The sequence below is a fragment of the Lissotriton helveticus genome, chromosome 5_1 (genome assembly GCF_964261635.1).
Source record: "Lissotriton helveticus chromosome 5_1, aLisHel1.1, whole genome shotgun sequence".
In the NCBI taxonomy this organism is placed as follows: Eukaryota; Metazoa; Chordata; class Amphibia; order Caudata; family Salamandridae; genus Lissotriton; species Lissotriton helveticus.
Genome location: NC_136065.1, coordinates 593,110,708 through 593,133,378, shown reverse-complemented (window position 1 = coordinate 593,133,378; position 22,671 = coordinate 593,110,708). Strand labels below are relative to the sequence as shown.

Here is a 22,671-nt window from a genome sequence, read left to right as displayed (position 1 = left end):
ATTATGCCCCAAACTTGTTCCTCTGTGCTATTAAAAAAAGGCCCAGGGAGAGTTCAGTCACTGGACTTAAAACGAGAACAGACTGAAACTGTATTATCTCTGCCTCTAACTCTTTGACTTGAGTTGGCAGCTAAACATGATTTGATGCTGGCGTAGTGCTATCCACCTGGAGTAAATTAATTTGATCTTGGATGTCTGATGTATGCTGATGACTTTAAGAGTTAAGTACCTACCTGTCTAATTGAGAGAAAAACAGCTAGTTTATAATCTACATTAGTTGACAGTGAAGGTCTCAATAAAAAAAGAGGTCTGAGTGCCTCAAATATTGTCTCTTCGTCACTCAAGCCTGAACCTAAATCCAAGCCCAACCAAGACCTTGTCCTAGCACCAGGTTTTCTCTTCAATATGAAACTGGAAAAATCAACACCAGGATTTACTGCAAATGCGAAATCACTCTGATTCAGCACTGACTCAGCCTTTTCTTTTGTGATTTACATGTCCAAGAAAACAAACCATAATTTATTACCTGCAGCACATACCAGGATAAAGGCCTACCTCCTTGAAACAAACATCACAATCTCCAACCTATTATTAGCAGTGTCCTTATTCATATTCTGGAGTAACATCCTTTCTCCATTGACGAGCATCCCCCATCTGCTAGTTTCTTACTAAAGGTAAAAAAAAACATTAACAAATCTTTCTTTCCCATGCTTGTTCTACATTGACCTGTCATGTCTGCTTCATTTTCAAGCCCTGCGACATTGGCTAGTGAAGTTGAGTTGCTGTCAATAGGAGCCCATTGGTCCGGCCTGGTTCTTTGTATTTCTCGGAGGCAGGCAATATGAATGAAACGTTATTGCTCCCTTGCCAAATTCTGCACTTGCTACTTGATCATTTAGCATAACACCACTAGCTACATCATTGTGACTAAACGTTGATTATTGCCCCCTCATACAACTTCAGAAAAATGAACATCTCCCTGAACTAGTGCAACACATGGACCTAGAGTAGAAAGGCATGAAAAGCTGAAAAAATGGGATGCAAGCCTTCTCCGGTTGTGAGTATAGAATTTAGAACTACTTCTCTCAGCTGACCTGCATCATCCCATCTGTATTTCAGCAAACATTTGAGAACTAATCTCCAAAGGGGACCCCTCTTTCATCACCAGCTTCCACTGTCAGTCCTATTCCTGATCTGAGGAAATTCATCAGCCAAATAGCCTCCTAACTACCCCAATTGTTTGGCACGCTCTGTTGCTCCCTGGTTAGGTTTGCGTTCTAGAAATAGCAAAACATATTTATGGTGAAGAGATCCAAGCATAATTTGATAATAATTGTTCCCCTTCTTTTGCATGGAGAGTCAACTGTAGAACTCTTACCATCATAAAGGTAACCTACTTATGCTTCTTACAAAATTTACTGGATTAGCTGTCTCTAGAGTTCTCACTTGAGTGCCTTGTTAGTTTTAATCAGGCAAGTAATAAAGCCTTTGTAAGGTTCGGTAAAATTTAAGGTGGTGCATCATGATTTCATTATGCAATGCCTATTTTGCAAAATTAAGTTCATTACTATTATTTGGTACCACAATCTGGGGACGCTACAGTGATAGACACTTTACTTGATTTCGAGCTCAGCTGAATAGATCGGCATTAGGTCTTCTTCATTCTACACCAGTCTCACCAGAGTAGCTAGAGTTCATCTGGTGGCAACACCTTATTTTGTGGTGGTAGTCACCATACGTTTTGCAGTTCATCTATGCAAGAAGCTCAGTGAATAAATGTAAAAAAAAATCTTTTATGATAATATGAGGTGTTTTGGAGTAAGGTATCGTACACCACATAAGTTGGGCAGTTTTCACAATTAGAGATTAACTGTGACTGGGAAAGTATATTTACGATTTGTTCCTTATTTCAACTTGTAGAAAAAACATGTGAGGATGACACAAAACATTTTATGTAGAGAAAAGCAGGTAGCAGTGCCTTGTAGACCACTCTCAAACCTACCAATAAACAAACCATATTTTTCCTGTGAGTGGTATTTAAGTGAGTTTACAGGACCTATATATAGCTCAGTAGTTGTGGCTGAAGTTTTGTTTAGTAGTCTGATGATTCGTGCTGATACATAGATATAGGGTAAGGAAAAGGCGCCTTCTGGCTCTTTAAATATTTTGGACATAATGGAACCATCTAGTAGTGTCCGCTCCTTCCCAATTGATATAGTTGGACTGAATCTGTGACTAATTTGCTTGAGATCTTATGATAAACTTTTTTCTTTAGAGTGGTTCCTAAAAGGCTCTTATCCTTCCTTCTATGGGTTTTTGCAATCATGGTATTTTTTTATTACAGCTGTAGGAAGTATTTTCAGATGTGTTAGGTAAAAGGTAAAATACCATTTGCATATGTATGTAAGCCTACCAGATGAAGTCTATGAAGAATGTTGCTAAGCTTAAGAACTAATTGATTGGACTGTGCAGAGTTTATTTTTCTGCTCTAATTTATATAGGTAATTTGATATTGTAATATGCACTGGGTGTATGAGTGTGGTAGTTTGGAGAATGAATTGTCTTCTGGCTGTGAGAAGTTGAGTTAGACTTTTTTTTTGTTCATTATATTGTACAAGCACAATCAACATGGAGACTTAAAATATCAATAGGCCTTTTTTATTTAGAGTATGATTTTTTTATTCATTTTTATATAATAGAAATAGCTTACAATACCATGACACATATATAGATAGTACTTGCAGTGGTTGGTAAGCAATAGTAAGACATACAAAATATGGATATATTTTGCTTGTCCTGCTGGAGAGCACTTTTGGTGGTCAGCCTAACAGCATGCATAGGGATAGGAGTGGGTAATGGAGGAACTAGTGTTATTTGCAGCAGTGGCATTGCAAGTTTAGAGAAATTTTGAAAGCTAGAAGGGCGAGGGAATTGCTTGCTGGACATCTGGACATGATGGACCGGAACTCGGGGTGCCGAAACACAGGGAGCTACATATGGGAATTGGAAGTATGGAGGTATTTGGTCAAGTTCCGACTACTACTGCCCATTGCTACTAATTTAACAAGTGCATTCACATTTGTGCTTTAAACCTAAGATTAGCTACTGGTTGGAAACATGTTCTAATTTTTAGTACTCCAGTGAGTTGAGAGAAGAGGTTAAAGAACAAGCATTTGCAATGCAATAGGTCTCACATTCACACAGATTTGAGCTATTGGCATTGTAAATGACAACGACTTTTATTTATGTTTTAAAACATAAATAAAAGGCATTGTCATTTACAATGCTAATAGCTTAAACTTGTGCAATTCCGAGACCTATTGCATTGCAATAAAGGGCCTTCTCGACCGCTTGTTAGATTGTAAATATCAGATGAAGACTCCGGCCTGCGACATCTTCAAAGTAGTGATAAATAGTACAGTGAACAAGATGTGTATGTGTTGTAAATTACACAGACACAAAGTGTGAAGTGAGAGTTACATATGATCCTAGCTATAAACACTAACAAAGTACTCCAACACCTTTCGCTGTGTGATTACACTGGAAGAGGAGGAAGAAGAGCGGGAGTTAGGATATTTCCTGCCCTCTCCATGATTTATTTATTTGTAAAGTTTTATATAGCGCTGGCTAGACCCGGAGGTATCAGAGCGCTTTACATGAGGATCAGCAAGTTACAAGTTACATAATTACATAGCCAAGTATAGACATAAGAGAACATGAGATTACACAATAATGTGAGTTATTAGCGCATACACACTTCTTAAGGGGAGTGAAACGGTAGAGGGGGAATGGTAAAGAGCAGTAAGGAATGCAGGTAGGAAACACATCGGCGAGGAAAACAATGTCTGATGTCCGGCTGGGTAGGTGACGGCCGAGGGGTGAACCAGAGCCAAACTCCTCTATAGCTGCATAGGACAGCTCCACCGGGCATCGGCCAAGGTTGCTCGGGCACCGCAGTAAGTACAGACAGTTGAGTGTGCAGTGTGGCATTGCGTAATGTCATTGCTATCTTTGGCCTAATAAAAAACACTCCAGCTGTAGTAGGGCCCTGGCTTCACCTCCTGGTGAAGGGTGGGCTATGCTTTATGGCAGGCATGGCGGGAGGGAGGGATTGTCTCAGCTCCGGCCTTGTCCAGTGCCCCTGCTATTACTAGTGAGCGAGAGGCGCTGAGGTGGTTGTATTGGTGGTGGTATTGGTATTGGGGGTGGTGGTACTGGTGGTGGTGGTGGTATTGGTGGTGATGTTGGTATTGGTGGCGTGGTATTAGTGCTTGTATTGGTGGTGGTATTGGTGGTGGTATCAGTGGTGGTGGTAGTGATGGAGGCATTGGTATTGGCATTGGTGGGGGTATTGGATTGGTGGTGTTGGTATTGGTGGTGGTGGTAATCGTGGTGGTGGTATTGGTGGTGATGGGGAGTATTGATGATTGCATTGGTAATGGTGGTGGCATTGGTAGTGGTGGTATTGGTGGTGATGTTAATAAAACTGACTTTTGAAAATAACTCGCCAGGTGGCTTTTGTGCAGGTGAGATGTAATACAGATGTGCTATTGTCAGCTTCAGCCCATTAGCACACGATTATGTGCTACCTGGAATTCACATGACTTAATTCGCTTATCGTTTCTAAATCCATTTTACTTGGTGGTTGAAACAGACACAAGATAATGCTAGGTTAAAGTGATTGAAAGCGGGTGCCCGTGTTACGGAGGTGGCCGTACTGCTTAAAAAACCACTAGCGGTTTCAGCTGAAGCATCGCATGTCCGGCTACAGTAAGAGGAACTCAATAAAGTAAATAGTGCTTACAGACTAAATAACAGGTTTGGTGTAACAACCGAAGTAAGGGGGCCAGTAGCCAAGGGAGGTTACAAATGAAGACTAGGCCTCACTAAGGAGAGACTAACAAGCCTATTAAGGAATCCAAAGGCAGCATTTACTAAAGACCATGACAAAATCCAGTGAAAAATATGGGCGGAGAGTGGGTGCGGCTTCTCTCCCATACTCTACTACAACAGTCTTGCAGAGCGAGCAAGTCATGCGCGCTGCTGCTAGTCTTGACCTAAAAGCATTTGCAATGCAATATGTCTCTCATTCACGCAAGTTTGAGCTATTGGCATTGTAAATGACTATGCCTTTTATTTATGTTTTGGGGTTTAAAACATAAATAAAAGGCATTGCCATTTACACTACTAATAGCTTAACCATTTCTGTGCTGCGTGAATTTTCGCGCAGTGTGGACATTTTATTGCGTGGGCGGAGTTCGGATGGCCCCTGGCCATCCTTCGCACACGCCCATCGTGACGTTGGATGGCCGAGGGCCTTCAGACGCCCGCAAGGGGTTAAACTCTCGCAAATGAGAGACCTATTGCATTGCAATAAAGGGCCTTCTTTACCGCTTGTTAGATTGTAAATATCAGAGGAAGAGACCGGTCTGCGACATCTTCAAAGTAGTGATAAATAGTGCAGTAAAGAAGATGTGTAAGTGTTTTAAATTACAGACACAAAGTGTGAAGTGAGTTACATATGATCTGAGCTATAAACACTAATAAAGTGCTCCAACACCTTTAGCTCTGTGATTACACTGTCGCGGCTCAGGAGGAAGAGCCGGGTGGGGTCTATTTCCTGCCCTCTCCGTGATTTGAGTGTGCAGTATGGCATTACGTAATGTCATTGCTGTCTTTGTCCGAATAAAAAACTCTCCAGCTGTAGTAGGGACCTGGCTTCACCTTCCGGTGCAGGGTGGGCTGTGCTTTATGGCAGGCATGGAGGGAGAGAGGGATGGTCTTGGCTGCAGTTCCTGCCTCATACAGTGCCCATGTTGTGGTCGTGGCATTGGTATTGGTTGTGGTATTGGTATTGGTTGTGGTATTGATGTTGGTTGTATTGGTTATGGTGGTATTGGTGGTGGTGGTCTTGGTGGTGGTGATGGCGGTGGTTGTATTGGTGGTAGAATTGGTGGTGGTGGTATTGGCGTTGGTGGTATTGGCGGTGGTGGTGGTATTGGCAGTGGTGGTGGTATTGGCAGTGGTGGTGGTATTGGCAGTGGTGGTGGTGTTGGCAGTGGTGGTGGTGTTGGCGGTGGTTGTATTGGTGGTGGTGGTATTGGTGGCGTATTGGTAGTGGTGTTATTGGTGATATTGGTTGTATTGGTGGTGGTAGTGGTGGTGTTAATAAAACAGGCTTTTGAAAACAACCCGTCAGGTGGCTTTAGTGCAGATGACATAACACAGATGTGCTGTTGTCAGCTTCAGCTCATTAGCCCACGATTATGTGCTACCTGGATTTCGTATGACTTAATTCGCTAATCATTTCTAAATCCATTTTACTAGGGTAGGGGTTTAAACAGACACAAGATAATGCCGGGTTAAAGTGATTGAAAGCAGGCGCCCACTTTACGGGGGCATCCGCACTGCTTAAAATAAACACAAGGTCAGCCGTGCTGCTTAAAAAAACACAAGCGGTTTCAGCTGAAGCAGCGCATTTCCGGCCTGCAGTAGAGAAACTGAAAGTAAATAGGGCTTACAGACTAAATAACAGGTCCCGTGTAACAACCCAGTAAAGGGGCCAGTAGCCATTGGAGGTTACAAATGAAGACAAGGCCGTACTAAGGAGGGACTAACAAGCATATTAACGTTTCCGAAGGCAGCATTTACTACAGTAGTATCGCAGACCAAGTAGTGTATGCTTGCTGCCACTAGGCTCGACCTAAAAACCTGCTTAGATTTGTTATGTGTTATGTAAATGTTCTAGGTACAAATTTATACTACTTTTCTTAACATTTTATAGAACAAAGTATTACAAATCCGCAAACATGGAGGAAAAAGATCAAAGGAAGCATCGTAAGAAGCACAGTGGACCGAAGGCTGAGAAGAAGAAGAAAAAGCATCATTCAGACCTTGGACTGGGGGACGAAGAAGATGCACGGAAGAGGAACCCTCGGGCCTTTGCTGTACACTCCGCTGTGCGCATGGCAAGGACTTTCCACAGGTACTGGGGCAGATCTGACTCAGAAAGAGAGGTTGCGCTGAGGATCAGTAGTTTTCAGCAAGAGCTGATGTAGGGTCAGTTTAGAGTTCAAATAGACCTGATGTAGGGTGTTTTTGATTATGGCTTGAGCTTAGGTTATTTTTTTTCTTTTTGGTTTAGCAGAACCCTAATTAATCATCGGAGAGTTGTAATATACTTGTAACAACTAGTTTAATATGGGACTGGTACCATGTTATTGCTGTTGGGAAGAGTAGTCATTAACAAGTTTGACTATTGCCGAATCAGTTATAGTTGGTTTAAAGAAGAACTCAGCCCAAATCTCCCTATAAGATCTTCCCTTCGTATAAAACAATATCTTAGTAAAATCTAGAAAGGTAAATTAAATGAAGATGTCACTGTTGTCTACGAGACGTTCCAATTAAATTAAATCGAAGAGACAGTAAAAGTTATTATGAAACAAAAAGATTTTAAAGGGATTCTGATGATTTAAAATGTATAAAAGGAGTGCATGGCCCTATGTCTCATTGAATATTGTGTTCCCTGTGAAGAGGGTAGATATTCTAACAATGTGTGCCTGCAGTCACTGGTCCCAGATGATGACTGCCTTAGCTGTCACCCATTCCTTTATTATTGTGATCCTTTGTGTTTACCCTCTTTGGTGTGCCTCATCCAATATGACCGGGTCGGTGCAGGGCATACTAACTAACCACTGGTCCACGTTGAACAGAAGAGCAGACTCTTCAGAATTTCTATAACAATCTCATGGCCCCCTGCCAAAGTATCCCGGGAGAAGGTGTCCAACTTGAACATAACCTTTGGACTGAGGCGTAAAGTGAACACGCTCCCCTGGCTATAACAATTTCCTGGATTGTGTTCTATAAGTTGGTCAAGCTGGAAGAAACCAGAATTTAATTTCGTGTATTATTGCAAGCTGTTCATACTTTCAGATAACAACTATTCATGGATGACGTTTTGATGTGCAGCTAGTTCAGATGTGTTGTGGTTCATATTTTGTATTAGCTGTTAACCCTTATGTCTCTTGGAATTTGTTGACTAGCTCATGCAGCTGTTTGGCTTTCTGTTCAATTAAAACTACTTTACCTGAAAACGATTATTTTTTGTTCCAGAATAACAGTCTCTTTTCTCCTTTTTTCTGTACCTCTAGGACTCAGGATCTGAAGACTAAAAAACATCATATCCCTGTGGTCGATCGCACCCCTTTGGAGCCACCACCGGTTGTGGTAGTTGTTGTAGGTCCTCCAAAAGTAGGAAAGAGTACCCTGATACAATGTCTTGTGCGTAATTTCACCAAGCAAAAGCTGACGGAGATCAGGGGACCAGTAACAATTGTGTCTGGTGAGTACACATCATAAAGTGATGCAAACGTAAAGTTCTGTCATTTTGTAGTAGTTAAGGTGTATTTGGCTTAACAAGTTCTATACGTAAAAGATCTTTACATAAACCTAAAAACAGATTATAGATGTACATTTTTGTATGTAACCCTCCTGCATCTGGAGATTTATTTGTTCTTGTTTTATGCTTCTTGATGGATGTCATAGTTACCTACCAGTTCTTTATTTTCTGTATCTGGTATGAACTATTTTAAGCATATTTGTTAAAAGAAAAACTCTATAGATGGCTGTGTTGCAATGTTTGGGAACGGGACCGTTCAGGATGGTAGCTACTGATATTCATCTCAAGTCTACATCCAGATTTTAGCCTTTTTCTTTTTAAATCTCACCCTTCGCTTCTCATGTGTCTCTAGTGTCCTACAAACGTCCCATCCCATCATGCTTCCCTTTGCATACTTGCACACACTGGGGCACATAGCTTGCTGGATTGTTGCAGTGGCTCTTGTTGGTCTTGTTCATATGCGTTGTTGAATTCTTCCCCATTGTACCTAAGTACAATTTTAGACACAATGTGACATTTGTGAGAAGTAAATGCCAGTAATGCACAAGTGCAGGTTGTTTCGTGCCAACTAGTTAAAAGTGGGTGCTACTTGAAAACCTGCAGGAAATTGGTAGTCATTAGTAGTGTCTGGAAAATTAGCTATTGTGCTAATTTTTTGTTTCAGGAGCAGGTTCGTTACAGCATTCATGTTCTTTTAACAGTAGCCGTCGTCCTTTGAAGTGCAATTTCAGAACTCTTGATATTTTGTGGTCTCTTGCCTCTAGTAGGTTTATGATCTGCGACAAGATAATGGACATTTATTAAATTTGTTTAGAGTGGCTTTTTCACAATGCAGGCCTTAGTCAGGTTCATGGGAACTGTATTAGTCTTGAAATTAGAATGCACTGTGCTCTTGAGTGGCGATGGTATGGAGAGTCAGTGGTATGTTTTGAGGGGAATTCTGAATATACTGGCACATATGCATTACTTTCATTTTTGTGTGGTATTGTTTGCATTGGTTTTTATCCATTCATTTTCTGTAGGTGGATGGCATAACATGACAGAGAAAGTAATGCAAATGTAAATGTATGTGTCTTGTAAAGCGCACTGCTGCCCTGAGGCGTTGTGGCGCTGTAGACCGCTGGGGAACCCGTCCTGGCTATCCCTATGAGATGGTCCCTACTGGGTATCTCCAAGGTGAAACCAGGCATCCCCGGCGAATGTGGGGGGCCGTTGTAGAGATGAGGCAAGCTAATGCCCAGAGTTGCCGAGTGTGATCCCTGGTTAGAGTAGGCACCGAGGCGAGAATTATCGAGTCCGCTGACCCTGGTCCACGACCCTGCCGCGTCGGGAATTGAACCCTGGTCCCGGGCCGTTCTCTGCTTCCGGGTCTGCCGCCTCTAACCAGTGAGCCACACCACTCTAAGTAAAGACCTCTAAAGAGGATTGAGTAAGTGGCCTGTTGCGAGAAGTCTGGCCATAAAGCACTTCCTAAATGTAGTTCCAAGGGGGTTACTTGGGCGTCACAGTGTGGCAAATTGCCTTCTCTAAAGCTTTTCAGAGGTGAAATGAAGGAGGTTTGGTTTCTGATCTTTTTCTTGCTCTCAATACACATTTTTTGAATCTTGCTGGTTTGGTTACTTGGTTTGTCCTTTTGGCTGAGTCGCTTCCAGACTATTTCACTATATGTTGACAGTAGTCCAGTATGAAGCATGTACTGTTCAGGAGCATTCCACTTCTATATTTGTTGTTAACTTCATAGAAGGAGTCCTACTGCCTTTCATAAATATGCATTGTTCACATCCAGGCCTCACAGAAGCCAGCATTGGAATTCTTCTATTTGCCCAGTTCGTAGGGTACCTGGTGCTCGGTGCAAAAAATGTTTGTGGGAAAATTGGGGATAATACTCAAGTGATTGCTTTTCTTCCAGGCAAAAAGCGCCGGTTGACGATTATCGAGTGTGGATGCGACATCAACACGATGATTGATTTGGCCAAAGTAGCTGACTTGGTAAGCTTGCCAAAAGAGGATAGTTTTCATTCGCTTACACTGGAGGTTCTGTAGTAAAGGAGTGGGTTTTAGTGCAGCTGTAAATAGATCATATGTGAAGTCAAAATGCTTGTGATAAGTGAGGTGATTCTGTTTGTGATTTGTTTGCTATGGTGCAGTACGTGGTGAACCAAGTCACACTTTTAAATATCACTGTTGTCGACTAGACCATAACTGTCACATACTGTTATCATGGGAGTTACATTTTGAGAGCAACCAGTTAATTTCTGTCCCTATGTATACGTTTATTTTCAGTGGACTGGAAAAAGAGACCGAACAGTGGTTATACCCCTTTTTAAATAGTAATGAAAAATGAAGTTCCTCTTGTTCATTCTCTATTTGAATACTGCCTACTAATTATTTATTCTTGAATGGAAATGAGGGACAGATTGCACATGGGGAACAAACTAAAAGGAAGAAGAAAAAGTATGTCTTATTTTGACCAGGAAAGCACTGCTGGTGGGTAATGGTGAACACCGTGAGCCAGTCTGGGTTTTGTGTCAAAATCTGGAAGTGGAGTTGGTTTTCTTTATCACTTTGAGTGAGTAGAGCTTCACACAAAGGGCAATCATAGAGTATTGATAATGGTAGGGATATCTTTAACTCACTCAAATCCCATACACTTTAATGGGGACATTCTGCATCATTTCTTTATCGTACCTATACACTGGCAGGTTGTTTAGTGATGACATTTCTAATACAGAAAAAAGGAATGGCTACAGACTAGAGCTGACTGCCTTCACGTCTGATTGCAAACTGTGGCGTTACAAGAAACATACATAGTATTGCATTGATTTAATGGTATGCAGACTTCAGATCAGTCAGTCACAGAGTCTGGGTGGTTGTTGTTGTTGCTGCTGCATTAAATGCCTCCTAATGGAAAAGATAGAGCCCGATTGTAGCCTGCTACTGACCATTATTCTGTGCCCTAAGAAAATGACATTAAACACCCTTAATAAATCTTTGTCCTCAACAGGTCCTAATGCTGATTGATGCCAGCTTTGGATTTGAAATGGAAACCTTTGAATTTCTGAACATTTGCCAGGTTCATGGCTTCCCCAAAATCATGGGTGTTCTCACCCACCTGGACACATTCAGGAACAACAAACAGCTGCGAAAGATTAAGAAAAAACTGAAGCACCGGTTCTGGACAGAAGTCTACCAGGTTGGCTAATGATCATCATTGTATTTGTTTATATGCCATTGGTAAAAATCATACAGACATTACTTGCTGAATGGCGGTGGGGCAGTCATTACATTTTCAGGGTTTTAATGTTATGAAGTCAAAATTGCTGAATGTGGTGGTCTACTGAGTAGTGAGCAAGAGGCTCATAAAAGCTACTGGTTGGTTACATGTGCTAATGCAAGGCTGGAAGAGTGTTAAGGTGCCTAGGCTGCCTTTCTAAATACGCTTTTTTAACATTTTTGGCCTTCTCAAGTGAATAGTCTTCATAAAGTGCTTTCACTTGTTTATAGGAGTCTTTCAGTCTGCATTGCTTCTAGTGGCAGCCTGTGTAGTTATTTTGTGGTTGCAGAAAATGTGTGTGTGAATTATTTAGGTGGGCCCTAGAGCTGATAGTTTACTACTTTTATTGCCTAAATGCAATGAGCTAATGATAGAATGGCAGGTCTTAGACCATGTTTAGCTCTTGCATACAGATTTCTTTAGTTGTCTTTTGTTGAAATACCTTTTATGCATAGTACCATTATCTGCAGTGTGCTTTAGTTCAGCCCATTGATCCTGATTGGTTGGCTTTCTTGTCAATTGTGTACGCTCACTTGTTATTTGATGGATTGCCTGCCTAGTCTTTTGTTTGTCCCCCTCTATAGCATAAGTTCATTACCATGCTTTTGATTGGATGAATTGGATCCTTTCACTACTAACATACAGGGAACTACTTTTTTTCTCTTACTTATAGCACTTCACTGGAATGTGTGTTTTTTAGTTTGCTGTGTCCTTGTGTGCTTCTTTCCACCACACAAGCATGTCTCTGCATTATGTTAATTTCTCACTCAGCTCATCTGTCGCTACCCATCAACTCCTGTCCCATTTTTTTAATACAACTTTTCCCAGTACCTGGTCACTATTAAGTTCCTCCACGCTGCACAACTCCGTGGCATTCTGTTGCTTCCTCTACATCTCCCCTGTGTCCCCTACTTCCCCATTACACCCTTGCCCCTCTCATTTTATTTTCCTTTTTTAATTTCGAAGGGCCCTGGGAGATGCAATATGCTGGTTGGCCCATCTTTTCTAGGTCATGCATTTCCATGCACTTCTTACATTTCTAATATACTGCTCCAAGATAGACTCTGCTATCTTGGAACGGGGCATTAAAAGTCAACCAAATGGATACCGCAGCATCATGACTCATGCGCACGTATCCAGAGTAATGCATGCACATTTATACATCATTACGCTTGACTCGGCCATATAGTCAAAGTGAAAAGGTTTGTTAAGATGAGAACCATTTGCTACGCGAAGGCTTGGTTTTCAGTACTACTTGTCCCTATTCAAATAACACTCTCTATTGGGAGTCTCTGTGTTTTCAGCCTATTACTTTGTTGCATTTTACAGGCCCCCATAACATTGTTTGAGCAGGCTTGTGGGCTGAGCCCTAAAATACAGTGAATCCTATGACATATTTTCCTCAAAAAAGAGCACTTTTCATATTTTCATGTTTTCTTGAGCATTGCTTTAAATGTTTCCTCAAAATAGAAAGGCTTCTGCTCTGTTCTTTATTTTAAAAATATATTTGATCCCTACTGGCAATTGTGCTTTGAAAATTTTTCAAAGTGATCATATTGCTTTACTCTTAAAGTTATAATTGCTTAGAGATGCTCAAACTTTTCAGATTAGTTTGTGATGTTCCGGACATGAAAAATCCAGTTCTCACTCCTTACGATCACAGTTTGTTCCCTTCTTGATGATGAGATAGCCTATTGGCACGAGTTCTCAAACTATATAGCTATATAATGTCTGAATGCTCATATACTTTTGAAAAGTTACACTGTTGTATCTGTTTTGGTAGTTAGCGTGTAAGTAATACAATACTTAGAATATTTTTATAGTAATAATAAGTCCTTTAGTTTGTATATTAGAGAGCTTTTTCACATTATGGTTTATTTGTCTTTTTTAATATAGGCAGGTTCATTTCTCCCTACACTAACCCCTGAATTTTTGTTTTAGTTACTTGTGTTTTGTTCTGGTTCTGTTGCTGCTGAAACTGCCACCACAGAGGACACATTTACAGTGAGGCAGTGACATAGCTCCTACTGAAGTCAAAAGAATATGGCCTCCATGAGGTTACTATCCTTAATATAGTCTGTGAAAGCAAGAAATCCCACATACGAGGAAGAAACATATATTTATATTAGGCCTCAGAAACTCCATCATTTTAGTCTCTGGAGGAAAATCCAAACTGGAAACCAAAAGAAATTAATAAAAAATAAAAATGGAACAAAATATAGGTAAAACACCTGTAACTTTTAGCTACTGTAGGTGACCAACTGAATGTTCTGTAGTGTCTCTGTACAGGGGAAGTCCTATCGACCAGGTCTAGTAGTCACCACAGCTTGAACAAATGATTACATTCTGATGTATGGTGTGATGTTTATATGTCTCAATTTACATTCCAATGACAAACCATTCTGTACCATATATATCAAGAAGCTTGAGCTGCTTTGGTCCAGGGTTAAACATGTAATGCTGTGTGCCTCCTAATTGGTTTCTCAGTGTTTATATTCCTGCTTCTTCCAAGGGGGCCAAGCTGTTCTACCTCTCTGGCATGGTTTATGGAGAGTACCAGAAACAGGAGATCCGCAACCTTGGCCGATTCATCTCGGTAATGAAATTCCGCCCCCTCGTATGGCAGATGTCTCACCCTTATGTGTTAGCAGACAGGTAAGAACAACTGGTTGAGACTCATATTTTCTTGCTCTGATTCAAAGGCCTATTTATTGCTAACCATCATTTCAGTAGAGGGTGAGGAGGGTTAAATCAGGCAAGGTGACTTTTCAATCTCCAGACTGTTCAGCCTGACCTAAAGCTTTGTTCGAAAACACACATGGATGTCATGAAAACACTATAAAAACAAAGACCTTCCATGTTAGAGGGGCCTATCTTTTCATAGCTATGTGTAGTTGATGTATGATGCCTCAAGAAGTGCGTTGTTGTGGCTATATTGATATTGTACATTCAGTAGGAGATGCAGGCTTTACTGAGCCTATGTTCTGCAAAAGTGGTAAATGAGAAACATTCTTTACTCCTCTCCTTTTACATTCTAGAGGAGGATGAGCTTTGTTTGTTCTTTTAAGCCTTCCTAGTTTCCTTCACCAGTTTCAAAATACAATGCCCCCTGCTTGCAGCTAAGGTGTGCTTTAGAGCTCTTCAAGCCATTGTTGCATTATAAGGTCAGTTCCTTATGTGGATATTTGCAAACCAGTTACCCCTACCCTTTTTAGGTCGAGCCTAGCATTGCAGCGCATGCGCTGCCCGCTTAGCGAGGCATGCGCTGCTCGCTTTGCGAAGCATGCTGTATTCATTATAGCGTGGAAGCTCCACTCTCTCTCCGCCCATCTTTTTCATTGGCTCAGGTGCTAAATGTTGCCTTTCAATTGGTTTTAGGCTTGTTAGTCCCTCCTCATGGTGGCCATGTCATCATTTGTATTCTTCCATTGCTACTGGCCCATTTACTTCAAACACTATTTTCTTCTCGTGCCCCCCGTCCTGCAGTCCTTGACTTCTCAGCCCCGTGCACTCCCGTTCATGCCTTCTCGTCCGCCCACACTCCAGTTTCCAATACAATAGGTCTCGCGTAAATGCAAGTACTATTGCATTGCAAATGCTTGTTTCAAGTAGCACTGGCTAGGTGTGACTTCTTCTGGGAAGAACCCGCAGTATGTGAAAGAGAGCTTCTCTCGAGCAGTATGTTGCGTGAGACAGACAGCCCCTTAGTCAGAGCTCGGTGTTTCTTGAGCAGTCACTGCAACCCTCACTCTATGGAGTACCACGTATTGCAGCAAGTGCTCGCAGTGTGTCATGGACCCCCTCAAGCAGACCTCAATTGCTGTTCGTGATGGAGCCCCTCAGTGGTGGTCGGAGCTCGCTGCTTGTGGTGGATAGCTTTAGACCGGCGTCAGTCGCACTATGTGTCACAGCAGCCCTCACAAGCAGGCAGCACTCCCTGTGTGTGCATGACATGGATCTACTTGGCAGTGTTCAGTGCATGACATGCACCCTGTTTCAGGCGTGCAAAATTCACGGTGTGTGACGGGCAGTGTGTGTGTAGAGGAGAGGCCGCCCTCACTGTGTGACAGAAGCAGCTCTCTGTGTGTAGAACAGTATGCCCAGGGGCCTCCTTTATTAAGTGTGCGCTGAGCGCTCCCTGTAGCCGGCTTTCCCTGTAACATGCATCCCTTCCCGCAGCACACATCAGAGCCTCTGCCGTGCCGGGAGGGTCGCATCTAAAGCCATTTTAGCTCCTGAAATACAATCACCGGTGGGCCTGCTCTCCGCATGATTAACAATCTGCGAAGAAAAAGGCGGGCCATGTGGCATTGTGGACAGTATACAGCGTCTTCTGTTCCTGGGAGGTGATGGCATGTTTCACAGGGCTGCTCCGGCAGGGACGGGACTGCTTATCCAGTGGACTGGGCTGTATGCATGGAGAGTAGGTGTAGGAAAGGCAATCCAGGTCCTTGGTGACTGACCTCCTTGAACTTAATCTTCAGGCATTTTTCAGGAGATTTTTTTTTGTTTGAACCCTTGACAGGTGTCTTGATTATTTTCAGGAGGCATGCAAGAGGCTGATGAAACTGGTGCAGCCCTCAGTAATCGATAATAGCAAAGCAAAGGGTGTGTTTTATTGTATAATATACACAAATATTCGTGTGCACATTAATATGTATGTATATATGCGGTTAAATACCCTTTTCTGTACGTCCTAAGGATGTTGCAAGTAACCAAACAGTTTAGCGAGGCTATAGAGGAAGGAGCTGAGTTCCTTTATAAGGTCATGAAAATCTGATTTGACTTGCAAAAGCCTTGTAATGTGCGGTGGGGTACATATTTTTTTATAACACATGGTCACACTATAACCCTTCCCACAAACCACTTGCATCCTTGGTGTAATACTGTTCATATGAAAGAGATAGGATGTTTATAAACGTAAAGAGTAAAATTAGGATTTCTGATAAAAACTTCTAGCTACATATTCCTCACCTTATGAATATTCCCCAGGTGCAAGACTGGATCCAAAACTTTCCAGCAGTGCCCCTGCACACCAGAAGGTGCCACCTTGCACCTCTCTACTTATGCTGCTCCAGAAATGACGTGCATGGCTTATATAGGCGCTACTCCTGCGCGCTTACGCCAGTTATTTTCTTTCCACAGCACCAGACATGGATCTCTTTGAAACTTGTACGTCCAAAATGTTAAGTGTTCAAGGTATTTCACACATTCACCCCCGCAAAATACAGGCTTTAAGCCCTGTCCGGACTGTCGCAAGCAAATGTATGTGACTGATCCCAATCGGGTATGCCTGTGGTGCCTGGTGTCAACTGCTGGGCCTGCACCGACTTTACCAAATTAACCTTATTGGTTTCTGGCAACACTAGACGAAGCTCAACATTGCTTAGCATAAGAAGACTTCACATAGGGGCAGTTCCAAGTCGTGGTGCGCGTCCAAGGTTCGTTTCTATCTCTTTGCCATTATCAGAGCTGTCAGAGAGGCCATTTATTGTCGCTCTCCATTGTGGTAAATCCAAAAAGAAACACAAGAGCTTGAAGCGGCATTCTGCTCCCTCGCATTACTCGCATTCACCTGAGAAGGCTTGGGGGCTGCGCCAATCTTCATGATCTTGCTCCCGAAGTCAGCCGACTTTGGAATCAATCCAGAAACTTGTGCCGGCACAAGCCGAGTTTCCTCAGCCAAACGCCACTCCACATCAGATTGGAGACTTCCGGGCATCCATGCTCTGGCGTGCCTTTCTCCCCAAGGAGCTTCAAGGCACTGCTTCTGAGATACAACCGGCAGGTTCGACCTTTGCGGCAGTTGGGCCCGCCGACCCCTTTTTTGTCTCCGGTTCAAAACCCAAAGACCTGTGCTGGCCCGGGTTCCTTGATGCCCACTTTCTGACTCCTCGTGCGCCAAAGGAGGAGAAACCAACCATTCTCTCCTACGTCGAGTTGGCACCAGAACGACCTAGGCCATCATCATGCCTGAATCTGATCGAAGCACCACTTCTCTACTGGATGTTCCTTTTCCTTAAGAGAGGCAACCCACTTTACACTCCCTTTTCGGCACTGATTCTACTGACTGACCAAAGTAATGAGTTTGCTCAGCCCTATACCGATGACTATTGGTAAGAAGACTAGCAGGCGGCCTTGACACTTCTCGGGCGATGGCCCTTTTTTTTCCTCCTGGACCCATCACAAAGGAATCCACATCCTATGCTATGGTTATATTTAGGGTGGCTTAAGTTCTTGACCTCCACCTACCGACTATAGTACTCAAGACAAATGTACTAACTGAGATCCAATCTCCAATTTGGGCAAACATCTTCTGTGTATCTCCTCCCATTTAGCAAGGTTTTGATGGATACTTTATTAGGGGCCAGAGCCAAACCATGCACTGGGCCCCCTTTCAGCTGACAAGTGGCCAGGCGTAATTGTCTTTCTTTGAACTACTCCACTTTTCTCACTCAGCACCCTTCACCAGATAAGTTTGTTGTTTAGACCTCCACAAGTGGGTCTAATCCAAACACGTTTCCCTCTACAAATCCTGACCAAGAATCTAAGCAAATTAAACCATTTGGCAAGGGAGTCTTCTCTTCAACTATTCTAACCCTCCGCTCTGTGAATACCAACTTCTTGTTGGGTTGTTACTCCCATGCCCTTTCGGATTCTGTACTGAAAATAAAGGGGTGCTCCACAAGGATAGATTCAAAAGTTTAGTCAACAATAATACTGTCTTATTGCTCTGGCAATTTAATTCCTCCTCAAATGATTTCAGATTGTGTTGCACACATCCTCCCTCATCCATAGATCAAAAAATTTACTATAAAGACTTTTTGGTTATGCATGTTCCATGATACAATCAATGAAATGTATTTAATCTAGCCATAAAGTCCAAAAGCACTTTATCCTTGTCGCTCAGCCATTTGATATATTGAGGCATCTACTTTCCAATTACAACATGTGGTCCAGTCAATGACAGTCCTGAAGGTACCACATCGTGGTGAGGCAGTATTCTCTAGGCATCTATCCTTTATGTTCTTAAAAAGTGTGTTGGTGAGCACATCAGACAATGATCTCATTGCTGTCCTCCACCGGTGTCTTTGCCTACGAACCTAAAATGCAATTTTCAGCTACTTTTTATGGGGCCCTTTTTGTTTACGGTGACTCTCAAAGCTTATCTTCACCATAGCGAGTCAAGGACATTCAGAGTTTTTTCCAGCATTTTGTGCTCAGTCCTGTGTTCTAGCCTGGTGAGTTCTGAAGCTTCTTGGTCTCCTGACCTTGTGCATCCTGTTGGTGCCTCTTGGCCTTAGGCACACCAAAGCTCAGTACAGAAATGTTCTCCTTCAATTGGCGCAGCACTGAGGTGTCTCTCGGACAGCATCTGCATTTTGGATGAGGCACTCTGGGACCTTCAGTAGTGGATGATGGATGTCAGTGTGCCACAGACCCTCTTCCCTTCCCTATACAGAGCCCATGATGGTGTCATAAGCATCATCTCTGGTCCCTAGTTCACCTGGATGAACTGGAGATCAGAGGCCTCTGCTCTCTACTGGAGCAGAGACACCAATTCGATCTTCTCGAGCTATGTGCCATTCAACTGGCCCTCAATTTTATTTATTTATTTGGTGTTTTCTATTGCGCGAACATGACCCTGCGTAGGGTATCAGAGCTTTACAATTGCATTTCCAAAACCATTTATGTTTCCAAGTCATCAGTTATTGTACCATGATTAGAACTAAATATTAAGCTTATATATCCACATATATATACAAAACCACAAACGGTTAATGATCGGCGAGAGGTAGCAAGAATACGATCATGACCGGTTCGTAGACAATAGCTAGACTGTTGTAAATTAAGGGAGAAATGTCCTCATATAGAACGATTTTGCTTCCTTTTTTAATGCCACGATGAATGGGATTCTTCTAATGTTAGGTGGGAGAGCGTTCCAGATTCAAGGAGCTGCACCGGAGAACGCTCGGTCATAAGTACTTTTCTTAAAAAAGCGAGCAGGTTTTAGTAGTAGGGCTGCGTGGCTCCTGGAGAACAGACACCCTCCTGATAGAGTGAGTTTCTGGGCTAGGTAACCTGGTGTTTTGTAATGTATCGCTTTGTGAGTGATGCATGCAAACTTGAATTGAGCTCTTGCTTTAAAGGGCAACCAGTTGAGTGCTTTCAAATGAGGGGAGATATGGTCGCATTTTTTTAGATCCAGATATTAGTCTTGTGGCTGCATTAAGACAAGCTTTCAGTGGGGCTGTTGAGATCATGGGGAGCCCTGCCAGAGTTATGCAGCCATACATCTTGCACCCAGCTCAGTCGGGCTTTCGGTCCTCTTACAGCACCAAATTGGCATTGGTGGAAGTGTCTGAGGCTATTCGAGAGTGCCTTGATGCCGGCGGGAGAGCAGCCTTAGTGCTGCTCGACCTGTCAGCTGCATTTGATACGGTTCCTTATTCTTTGTTGCTTGACCGACTCGCGGAGATTGGTGTTTCGGGGTCGGCCTGGGGTTGGATGAAGTCCTTTTTGGAGGGTTGGGCTACAACAAGTCTGGCTACCACCGGCATCGTCTGCCTCTTTGCCGGTTACTACTGGGGTCCCACACGGAACGTCCCTTAGCCCCCTCTTGTTTAACATCTATCTCACTCCTCTAGTGATATTGGCTGAGGATCTGGGGGCTAAGGTGATCGCCTATGCTGACGATACCCAGTTACTTTTCACCTGGAAAAAGGATGAGGAATCCGTGGTGTCCGTTCAATTCTGCCTGTCGTCGGTATTTAAGTGGCTTGCGGGCCCCAATTAAAATGTAATGAAGACAAGTCGGAGATACTCTTGTATGGTAACTTTCCCCCTGGTTTTAGAGATCAGATCTGATCTGGCCGTCTGAGTTTCTGCCGCCATCTTCTAGCAGTAGTACTGCTAAGAACTTGGGAGTTTGGTTTGAGGATAATTTATCTTTTGCCACCCAAGTAAAGAGATTCTCAGGGTGCTGCTTTGGCCTCCTCAAAATCTTGAGAAGATTTCTCCCACTTCTTCCACAGGTGGTGAAAGAGACAGTAGTCCACACGCTCATTCTCTCTCGCCTGAATTACGCTCATGCGCTTTGTGGGGATTCCGGCATACTCCCTTAACAAACTTCAAGTGGTGCAAAATGCCGCGGCTCGGCTTTTGGGAGATATTCCATTAAGAAGTAGCGTGCGAGGTTATGCCCGCTCTCTTCATTGGCTTCCTATGGCGGCCAGGGTGAAATTTAAATCTATTACCATCGCCCATCATGCTCTGCATGGCCTTGGGCCAACCTGCTTGCAGAAACGGTTCTCCATTTATGTTCCAGGGAGACTGATATGCTCCTCCGCTCTTCGACTGGCAAAGGTTCCACGTTTTCATCGGCACAGGCTGGGTGGCTGTTCCCTCGCCGTTTTGGCGGCCCAGGCCTGGAACGCTTTGCTGCTTGCGCTTTGCAATATTGAAGATCCTGTGGCTTTTAAAAAATTGCTAAAAACTCATCTCTGCTTAGTATGGAGGTGCTTTTCAGTCTCTCTGTGCTCGCGCCGGGACACTCCTTGGAGTAGCTGCGTGCGTTAGAAAACTAATTAACATAACATAACACTCTATCTTTGATATAACTAATGCCTGAACTGCTGTTTTGAAATCTGTCTTATTTAATAATGGTTTAAGTTTTCTAAGGTAGCTTAAATGGAACTGGGCATTTTTTGCCATCATGTTGATATGTGCTAACATGTTCAGATTTTTGTCCAGTACAATTCCCAAAGATTTAGTAGAGTCAACAATCTTCGGAGCACACTTTAAAGCCGTGATTAGGTTGGTCCATTCTACTATGTTTGATGTGCTTTTCTGGGACGTAATCAGCAGGAATTCGGTTTTATGAGGGTTAAGCTTCAGGTGGTTGATGGTTAGCCATTGGAGGGTTCTCATTCGTGCCTGGTTCATGGTACTGATCTCTTCTGTCGATGTGACTTTGATGTACAGCTGAGTGTCATCAGTGTACATGTGGAAAGAAATAACGCCGGAGATAGTGTTAACCCTTGCGGAACTCCGATTGTATTTCTGGTTGAAACTGACAATGCTTGGTTGACTATGAATTTTTGCGATCTGTTCTCAAGAAAGGAACTAAACCATTTTAGGACTGTTCCCTCTAGCCCCATTCTATTTTTCATGCGATCCAGTATTTTAGCTTGGTTTACCGTGTCGAAAGCCGACGAAAGGTCCAGCAGGATTAGGAGACATGTTTCGTTATGGTCGAGGGGAAGTAAAGCGTCATCCATGATGTGCAGAATTGCTGTTTCTGTGCTATGCTTTGGTCTGAATCCTGATTGGAAGTCATTTAACAGATTGAATTCCGAAATGTGAAGACTCAATTGTTGTTGCACTCATTTTTCCAGGACTTTGGCTAGCATGGGAATGTTTGTTACTGGTCTGAAATTGTTGGGATCAAAGGGGTTCTCCGGTGGGTTTTTTTAAGAGTGGAATGACTTGCCCAGTTTTTAGGCAGACCGGTATTTGGCCTTGTGTCAACGAAGCATTGATGACCTTTGTCCATGACGTGATGAGCAGATGGTTTATAGAAGACCAACACTTTGCAGGTAAAGGATCGTTATAGTGATTGTTAGGTTTAGTGGTCGAAATGATCTTTGCAATGTCTAGTTCACTGACAGGCTTAAATACTGACCATCGAGCATTGTTTTTTGGTTTTTCTAGTTCTAGTTGAAACTGATGTTCATCTAAGGTACTCTTATTGCTTTCAAGGTCTTCATCTACTTTTTTGAGCTCCCCCTCCAATGAATTTGCTTTGTCTGTAAAGATGGAGAACTCTTCAATTTGCTTTGTCTGTAAAGATGGAGGAGAACTCTTCACTATTTAAGAGAGTTTTTATAGTGCTCGTGCCGATTTGGCAGATTTGTTGGATTGATCTTTTAGTAGATCAAATAGTTTCCTTGGTCTGTTTATTGCATTATCCAGTTTTTCCTGAAGAAGTCTTTTTTTG

General features: G+C 42.8%; 1 protein-coding gene across 2 annotated transcripts in view; it reads left to right on the top strand.

Moving 5' to 3' along the window:
- Positions 1–22,671, top strand: part of BMS1 (BMS1 ribosome biogenesis factor) — a 166,856-nt gene that overhangs the window by 8,991 nt on the left and 135,194 nt on the right. For both annotated transcript variants that reach the window (XR_013594763.1, XM_078642946.1), the window contains exons 2-6: positions 6,785–6,985; positions 8,151–8,341; positions 10,308–10,387; positions 11,403–11,591; positions 14,185–14,327. Coding sequence is in view for 1 of the 2 variants with exons in the window: in XM_078642946.1 (XP_078499072.1) it covers positions 6,810–6,985; positions 8,151–8,341; positions 10,308–10,387; positions 11,403–11,591; positions 14,185–14,327 (779 nt within the window). In the remaining variant the exon portion in view is untranslated. The remainder of the gene's footprint in view (positions 1–6,784; positions 6,986–8,150; positions 8,342–10,307; positions 10,388–11,402; positions 11,592–14,184; positions 14,328–22,671) is intronic.